Source organism: Microtus ochrogaster, linkage group LG1 (assembly GCF_000317375.1).
Source record: "Microtus ochrogaster isolate Prairie Vole_2 linkage group LG1, MicOch1.0, whole genome shotgun sequence".
Classification (NCBI taxonomy): domain Eukaryota; kingdom Metazoa; phylum Chordata; class Mammalia; order Rodentia; family Cricetidae; genus Microtus; species Microtus ochrogaster.
Window position 1 is genome coordinate 2,588,901 of NC_022027.1, and position 9,094 is coordinate 2,597,994.

The following is a 9,094-nucleotide window of genomic DNA, read 5'->3' on the forward strand; positions in this document are numbered from 1 at the left end:
CTCACACACACACACACACACAATGTTATTTAACGTTAAGGCTTGACAATAACACCCTTCACCTCACATACCATCCTTTGGTCCCTTTGTGCTGTTGGTCATGAGCATCACCTCCACATGTGACCCTGGGCCATGATTTTGATGCTGCCCTGTGGGAAGAGTTGGTAGCCTTTTAGCAAACCTCATGGATCCGGAGGCTCCACCCTCTTCTGGGAGAGAGGCAGAGAGTTGCAGCCCTGGATTCGCAGGGTGGCCCCTCAGCGACAATAATCACCTGCACCCTGAGGTGGGGGGGTGTGGACTCACTTCCGCTGCACAGTCACGTGACACCTAAAAACAAACCTCTTCCTGAGTGGGTGGCACCGATGGTGGCTAGTTTAGAATTTTCTTGGAAAGTTTACTTTTATTTCCAACTCCCAAAGAGGCAGCTCTGACTGACTCTGCAGAGACTAGGTAGCTAAAGGGAAAGAGACAAGAGAGGAGCCCTAATGAGTCTTAAATAGTTTTCCTTGGTACCAGGAACAGACCAGAGGGCCATTACAATGAGGAGGAGGGAGCTGCACCTGACCACACCCCCAGCCCCTCACTGGGGATTCTAGGCGGGCCACACCCTCAAGGTGTGTATTGTGGGTTGTTGGGTGTCACACGTGGATTTGGAAGAACAGCTTACGGCAGTCAGTTCTATGTGTCCACCAAGAGGTCTCTGAGAATAAAGCCACCAGGCGGGGTCATCTGATTGTTGAAAAAGGTTTTCAGTCCAATGGTTGAAAAAATCTGTCAAGGCCAAGCTGCCTCTGTCTCAGTGAGCATGGGTCCACGCAGTGACTGTAGATGAGGGCTTCCCTAGAGCTCTGTGGTTGGCCCTTCACTGAGCACAGACTCTGGGGCCAGGCCGCCTGTCCTTAAGCTGCCCACTTCAGACATTCGGAAGCTATCCTAGTGTACTTTTTGTGCCTCTGCAAACATGGTGACCAGAACCAGCGTGGGGAGGACAGTGCTTGTGTGGCTCATACTTCCACGTCACAGTTCACCACGAGGGACATTGGGGCAGGAACCTGGAGGCAGGAGCTGAAGCAGAGGCCGTGGAGAGGTGCTGCTTCCTGGGTGCTCCCCCGGCTTCTCAGCCTGCTCGCTCTTTTTCAAGTTCAGCAATTTGCTTCCCCTCTCTCCTCTCCTCCCAGTCTTCCCCGCCCCCATCCACTCCTCATCTCTTTCCAGGCAGAAAAGAGCAGGCCTCCCAGGGATATCGGTAGTAAAACAAGTTACAGTAAGACTCGGCACCAACCAGCATATTAAGGCTGGTGGAAGGAGCCCAGTATGAGGAGTAGGGTCCCCAAAGCCAGAAAAAGAGTCAGGAGATAGCCTGGCAGTGGTGGCGCACGCCTTTAATCCCAGCACTCAGGAGGCAGAGGCAGGCGGATCTCTGTGAGTTCGAGGGCAGCCTGGTCTACAGAGCAAGTTCCCGGACAGCCAGGACTATCACACAGATGTCAGAGACAGCCCCTGTTCCAGCTGTTAGGAGTTCCACAAGAGGACCAAGCCACACACCTGTCACATATATGCAGAGTGCCGGTCAGTCCCATGCAGGCTCCCTGGTTGGTTCAGTGTCTCAACTCCTATGAGCCCAGATTAGTTGATTCTGTGGGTTTTCTTGTGGTGTCCTTGACCCCTCTGGCTCCCACAGCCCTTCCTCCCACTCTTCTTCGGGGTCCGGAGCTCCCCCCAGTGCTGGACTGTGGGTCTGCGTCTGTTCCCACCACTTGCTGAATGGCGCCTCTCTGGAGATGATTCCGCTTTTACAACACTTAGGACCCCTGCCCGGGTGACCCCAACCACAGTGGGCTCAGCCCTCCCATGTCAGCCTAGTGGGCATTTTCTCTGTTGTGATACCTCTGGGTGACTTCTCTCTTTGGTCCTCTCAGAAGACCCAGCCGCATTGAGCTCGTTCTGGGTGGACTTGGGTTTAGGGACAACGCGTGGGGGTGGGACAGAAACTTCCCGAGAAAGAGGTCACATTGCGGAGGCTGCGCTCCACGGGCAGAGGCTCACCCAGCATTGGGGAGGGGACACGAGAGGCGTTCTGAGGTTAGCCTGGGCTACGGAGAGCCTGTCTGGACGGGTGGGGTGCGAGCAATCTTTCACACTGTGGGTCCCTGCAGCTCCTCCCTCCACCCTAAACTTGGGCGGAGCACATCGGAAGAGAAAGACCCTGGTGGCCCCAGAGATCAACATCTCCCTGGACCAGAGCGAGGGCTCCCTCCTGTCGGACGACTTCCTGGACACGCCAGATGACTTGGACATCAACGTGGACGACATTGAGACACCGGACGAGACCGACTCACTGGAGTTCCTGGGAAATGGCAATGAGCTTGAGTGGGAAGGTAACGGTGGGGTCCCCGCCCTGTCCCCCTGCGGCTTCTCCAGCCACCTCCTTGCCAGCCCCCCCGCCCCCATTACAGTTCCGGGAGACGGCGTTGGCCCTAGGACCCACAATGTCTGGTCCCACAGACCTGTGATTTGTCACAGGATTCTCATAGCCCAGCGAGGTTCAGAGGGACGCTACCTATGAGCTTGCGAGGGTGGGGTGGGCAGAGGGAACTAGACGTCCACAGGAGGATCTAGAATAGGCATGCGCGAAGCCCACGTAAACCAGGAGTGATTTGCGCATGTCAGGACTGTCCCTCCCTGGCCTCTTCCAGGCTCCGCAAGGGCCACACACATCCCCAGACCTCAGTCAGCGAGTGACCCACGTACAGGGACAGAATCTTTGTGCTCAGCTTCCTGCAGGGCCCAGGAGGAGGAATGAGCTGGGTTCAAGCAATTCTAACAGGTAGCTAGGGAGGGTCATGCGCTGGGAGGCCATTTTAATCTTATTTATCATTATTATTTATTTGCTTTTTCTTGGAGACACACACTATATAATCCCCAGGCTGGCCTCAGAAAAACTCACAAGATCCACCGGCCTCTGAGTGCCAGGATTAAAAGCATGCAGCATCACGCTTGATAAAAAAAAATTAAAAAAAGGAAGGAAGGAAAAGGAAGGAAGGAAGAGAAACAGCAGGTTTGGAATGGTTCAGTGGGGTGGTCAGCGGTTAGCTCAGGTGCAATCACAGAGGGCTTCCGGCAGGAGACGGCGGTGTAGCCAGAGCGAAGCAGGCAAGTGGTTACCACTTTTCTCGTGGCTGCGACAAACCTTACACGCAAACAACCAGGGGAGACGGGTTTATTCTGACCATCGTGGCGGGGAGGCCTCAGCTCCTGGGATGGGACAGCTCCACCTTCAGAGCGGTTATCCCAAGCTAGGTCAACTCAGGTGTTCCCAGAGCTCCCAGGATTCACAGATTAACACTCGTGGGGGGAGGGCTGGATCCACGCTGGATTCACACTGGATTCACACCCCCCACTGCAGACGACACCCCAGTGGCCACTGCCAAGAACATGCCCGGAGACAGCGCGGACCTGTTTGGGGACAGTGCTGCGGACGATGGCAGCGCAGCCAACGGTCGCTTGTGGCGGACTGTCATCATCGGGGAGCAGGAGCATCGCATCGACCTGCACATGATCCGGCCGTACATGAAGGTGGTCACCCACGGAGGTGTGTGCACCCCGCGACCTCGCCCCCACGAGGTCACCGCGGACAGTGGTTCTCCTAATGGGGGGGCCTGTCCAGCTGGGGTGCGCAGGGGCTGGCACTCTGGGCATCATCCCCCCCACCGGGAGATGCTGCTCAGGGATGAAACGTGGTCTAGCCTGGGCCACCGTGACACTCACAGGATGCCTCCTTCCCAGGGTACTACGGGGAAGGCCTCAACGCCATCATCGTCTTCGCAGCCTGCTTCCTCCCAGACAGCAGCTCCCCCGACTATCACTACATCATGGAGAATCTCTTCCTGTAAGTCAGCAGCTCCCACTGGGGAGGCAGAGGTGGCGGAGCTCTATGACTTCAAGGCTAGCCTGGTCTACAAAGCAAGACCGCATTTCCCAAAACCCACGCAACAAGGAGGATGGGGGCCCTTGGAGGTCAGAGAGAAGAGTTGGGGTTCTCTGCTGTCTTGGGGGGCGGCGCTGGCGATGGAGGCAGGGGCCCTGGGTGGCGTCTCAGGCCCAGGTCCCTTCCAGACTGTTCGGGAGCGCACCAATGGGCACGTCCACGCCTGCTGGGGTGTGGCTGGCCCGGCCCGGCAGGGCTGCAGGAAGGCCCCACGCGGGCCCCACTCTCGGTGCCTCACATGGGAACCCCGTCCCCCCACCGCAGGTACGTCATCAGCAGCCTGGAACTGCTGGTCGCTGAAGACTACATGATCGTGTATCTAAACGGCGCCACGCCCCGGAGGAGGATGCCCGGCATCGGCTGGCTGAAGAAGTGTTACCACATGATTGACAGGAGGTGAGAGGAGGAGGAGGGCACCGAGGAAGGAAGTCCTGGCAGTATCTGATGGTGACTGAGGAGGACTCTAGGGACCCCTGCAGAGGGAGGCACCGTGCTGCGTGTCCTTCCGTGTCTGATCCACGCCTCAGAGCATCGAGTCCTCAAGGGCCATCTTCTCTAGAGGTGTCAGAAAAAAGGGCCTTTTCTTGTGCACGGCTGAGTAATAGTCCAGCCTGTGATGAAACTGTATTGTTTCTGTCTGTCCGTCTGTGAGTAAACGCTGGGCTGTCTCTCTTTTTTTTTTAAGATTTATTCATTTATTATGTACACAACATTCTGCCTCAATGTATGCCCGCACACCAGAGGAGGGCGCCAGATCTCAGTACAGATGGTTGTGAGCCACCATGTGGTTGTTGGGAATTGAACTCAGGACCTCTGGAAGAGCAGTCAGTGCTCTTAACCTCTGAGCCATCTCTCCAGCCCTCTCTTTTGGGTTTTATGAATAGCTTCAGACAGATTTTTTTTTTTTTTTTTTTGGTTTTTCGAGACAGGGTTTCCCTGTGGCTTTGGAGCCTGTCCTGGAACTAGCTCTGTAGACCAGGCTGGTCTCGAACTCACAGAGATCCGCCTGCCTCTGCCTCCCGAGTGCTGGGATTAAAGGCGTGCGCCACCACCGCCCGGCTTCAGACAGATTTTTGAAACCTACAAGCATTTCCTAGAATTTAGGACTGTGGGGTGTGTGTGTGTGTGTGTGTGTGTGCACGCGCGCGCGCGCGCGCGCGCGCGGGGGAAGGGCCACACTGCTGCCTGGTGTTGATGAGTTCCAGAGCCTCCAAATTCACGCACTGTGAGGGTGCAGTCAGCTAAGAGGACTTGGGATGGCAGGCTGCGGAGGGATGGTGGGTAAGCGGTCCATCTTGTCCCCGGGGGGCTCCCTGCGCCCCAAGCCTGTGACAGTGACATCCTCGCCTCCCCACACAGACTGAGGAAGAATCTGAAGTCTCTGATCATTGTGCACCCGTCATGGTTCATCCGCACCGTGCTGGCTATCTCCCGGCCCTTCATCAGGTGGGACCCCGCCTGGCGCTGTGCCCTGTGTGTGTAGTGCGGGTCGGTCGGTGCGATTCTTACTAACCACATGGTTTGGGGCCCCAAGACTCACTGATCCAGCCAAATGCAGCGATCCTCCTGTCTCAGCCTCCCCAGCACCACGCCTGGTGTTTTATGCATATACTGTGGACCTGACACTTGCACAATAGAGCCTTCTGCTCTGACCCTGTGTCTCCCTGTGTAGCATGGGTCAGTGCTGAAATGGCAATCCTCGGGCCTCAGCCCGATGAGTGCCGGAATGACAGGCGTCACCAGGTTCGGAGGGGAATTCTACTTTTTATTTTTAAGAATATGCTTGGAGGGCTGGCAAGACGGCTGTATTAGTAGAGGAGCTTGCTGCCAGGCCCTGACAGCCTAAGTTCAATCCCCACGACCACCTGTGGGATGGAAAGAGCCAACGCCCTCAAGGTGTCCACGTGTTTCACTCGCGCATGCGCAGTAACAAAACGTGGCAAAATGATTCTTAAAAGGATACATCTGAGGTGTTCGTTGTTCATCACAGTCGTGCTGAGGCAGGAGGGTTCCAGGCCAGCATGGGCGATTTGGCGGGTTGTGCAGGGCCCGGCCCGGCTCTGCCTGGTGACCCCTTGTCTTCCCTCCTGTGTCCGCCAGTGTCAAGTTCATCAGTAAGATCCAGTACGTGCACAGCCTGGAGGAGTTGGAGCGACTCATCCCCATGGAGCACGTGCAGCTGCCCGAGTGTGTCCTGCAGTGAGTGTCCCTCGGGGTCCCTACGCAGGCAGTGTGCCACCAACGCTGCTTCTGGCCGCGAAACACCCCCCAGCTGCTTCCTTCCCATTGCTGCTTACACTGGAGGGCTGGAGAGACAGCTCAGCGGTTAGCGCACCGGCTGCCCCTGCAGAGCGCCCAGTGGGCTCCCAGCATCCACAAGGAGCTCACAACCCCTGTGTGACTCCAGTTCTGGGTACTGCACGCGCGTGGGGACCCGATGCCCCCTTCCGGCCCCCGCGGGTACTGCACACACTCACAGGCGCGCTCACATTGAACCATATCACAGCTCAGCGTGAAGCTCAGTCCACAATCCCTGGCACCTGCCCTCCCCTTCAGCTCCGTGGCCCCGGCAGCTGTGTCCGAGTCTGACTCCCTGCTTGTGTTTTTCTTTCCCTCAGGTACGAAGAACAGAGACTCAGAGCCAAGAGAGAGAGGTCAGTGCGGCACAGCTCCTGAGGGATCTGAGGGGTGGTTTGGTGGCTTCGGCTTGGTGAGAGCTCGGCCTTCAGTGGAAAAACTGATGCGGGCAAGTGCGAGGACCTGAATTCAAATCCCCAGTACCCATGTAACTTGTCGGGCCTGTGGTTCCCATTTGTAATCACTGGGGAGATGGAGATGGGACCCTGGGGCTCGCAGGCCAGCAGCCTACCTAAATCAGCGAACCCCGGGCTCAGTGAGAAACCCCATTTAAAAACATGACGTGGATTGGGCCAGCAAGATGGTTTGGCCAGTAAAAGGGCTTGCTCCCAGACCTGACAACTGGGATTCAGTACCCAGGACGACTGACATGACCTCACATACGCAGAGGTCCACACGACCTCATACACACCCAGAGACCTGCCTTTCAGACGAGGCCTCTGGAGACAGCCATGGATTCACACCCCGCCTTGGTCATCCATCAGATGTTATTTATCTGTCTGTGTTGGGTGTGTGTGTGTGTGTGTGTGTGCGCGCACATGCGTGCAAACCACAGCACACATGTGGAGGTCACTTGAGGGGAGCCAGGGTCCCCTTCCATCAAATGGGATCAAACTCGGGTTGCCAGACTGGCAGCACACGCCTTTACCTGCCGAGCCAGCTCGCCGGCCCCTGCCCCCTAATTTAGTTTGAGGACCTTACTTAGCACAGAGAACCAAAGGGGTGACCTTTGGTGACCATGCCCAGGGGCTCGGGCTGCCCCTAAGCCTTCACTGACTTGGCCACACGACGGCCCAAGCTCAGGATGAGGCCCCTATAAGTTTCTCTCTGTTGTCTCTTTCTACCATCTTGTCCGTCTTTAAAAGTCAGCAAGTAAAACTCTGCCCCTCACCTATCCCAGCCTGCACTGGGCACAGCAGAACCCGGTCACAGGGCTGTGCCCTCCCTGCAGCCCCTCAGAACCTTCCGTATCCCAGAGACGCTCCACCCCCATCTCACATTAACTCCCTGTCCATCTGTTCTCGACGCCCCTCCCACCCCTGAGACCCCCATCTGTGTGGCTCTCGGGACCTCCTGGGAGTGGGTCCTGCCATGCCAGTCCTCCCAAATGTCCCGTTAAAACTGCTGTGCTCCGAGTTCCCGTGCCATCCATGTTGGTGTGGTATCAGAGCTATAATCCTTTTCGTGACCGGGTAACAGTCCAGGGATCTCATGGGAAAGACCCCACAGCAGTGGGTGGAGCCCAGTGGTTCCCCGCCTATTCCCCCTCCCAAACTCTGGTGGCCTCTTCCTTAGTGCAGAGACCCACTGTTTTTCTTCCTTGGGACAAGGTATTTGGAGGCCCAGGCTGGCCTCGGATCCCATGCCTCAGTGTCCCCAGTGCTGGGATGGGAGGCACGAGCCAGCAAGCCGGGCTCTGTGTATCTCTTTCTCCTCCCACCACTCAGACCTTCCAAGCATGAACCTGGGACCATAGCTCAGATGGTAGAGCACTGGCCTCGCTGGGGCAATCCCCAGTGCCACATATCCAGCCTGCCTGCAATTGGCAAGAGGAGACAGGAGGATCAGGAGTCATCCTCAGCTACGTAGGGAGTTACAGGCTAGCCTGGGCTATACGACACCCTATTTTCAAGAGCGGGGGGGGGGGGGGACAGGAGCCCTTGTGTTACAACTCACACTTGTCCTATCCTGGGCCACCAGCTCCCTCCAACACACCAGAAACAAAACGCTAACATTGGTCCATACTTGAGGGGCTAGTGGGATCCCAGAGTCCTTGCCTCAGCCCCAGCCGCCTCCTATCCTTGTCACCTGGTTCTGTCTATCACAGCCCACGGCCGCCAATACAACCAGAGTTCCTCGTTCCCAGATCCGAAGAAAAACCAGAGCCGGCGGAAGAAGAGGACAGGTAAAAGCACAAAGGGATGGCGGCCACGGCAGGGAAGAAGATGGGCGTAGTTAGCACCTTCCCAAGCTAGGTGACACCCGGGCAGCTGCTCCAGCTCCTCTAGTCCCCTCATTTTTGTCTGTTTGGCCTGTCCCTTTAGCGGCAGGTGCAGGCTGACACCTGTTTTCTGTTAGAAAAACGCAGTGGGGTGGCCGCCTTCCTGTGGTGATTTCCAGCCATGAGCAATAAATGGGGATCGCCTAGGGTCGCGAACAGGCAACTAACACCCTCTCCTCCCCATCACAGGTCAGCAGAAGTGACAGAAGACCAGGAAGTGAGGTGGGTGTAGCACGGGTGTCAGCGGGTTTTCTTGGAATGTTTCGAGTGCAGTTCAGTCTGGGTGAGCATTTGTATGCTTGGCCCGGCAGGTGGCATGAGACAGGTGTGCATCTGTTTCCTGATTGTGGGACATGGTGGTCATGACCAGAGAGCACCCACACACTGCCAGGCTCAGATGAAACTCAGAGAAAGGAGGGATGGGTGGGTGGATGGATGGGTGGATGGATGGGTGGGTGGATGGG

The 9,094-nt window shown here is 56.8% G+C and overlaps 1 protein-coding gene across 2 annotated transcripts in view; it reads left to right on the forward strand.

Moving 5' to 3' along the window:
* The window catches only part of Atcay (ATCAY, caytaxin), a 25,771-nt gene that overhangs the window by 14,192 nt on the left and 2,485 nt on the right, over positions 1-9,094 (forward strand). For both annotated transcript variants that reach the window (XM_005359001.3, XM_013350707.2), the window contains exons 4-12: positions 2,160-2,381; positions 3,410-3,595; positions 3,790-3,892; positions 4,256-4,387; positions 5,351-5,437; positions 6,092-6,190; positions 6,610-6,645; positions 8,457-8,534; positions 8,820-8,852. In XM_005359001.3, the coding sequence (XP_005359058.1) occupies positions 2,160-2,381; positions 3,410-3,595; positions 3,790-3,892; positions 4,256-4,387; positions 5,351-5,437; positions 6,092-6,190; positions 6,610-6,645; positions 8,457-8,534; positions 8,820-8,852 (976 nt within the window). The remainder of the gene's footprint in view (positions 1-2,159; positions 2,382-3,409; positions 3,596-3,789; positions 3,893-4,255; positions 4,388-5,350; positions 5,438-6,091; positions 6,191-6,609; positions 6,646-8,456; positions 8,535-8,819; positions 8,853-9,094) is intronic.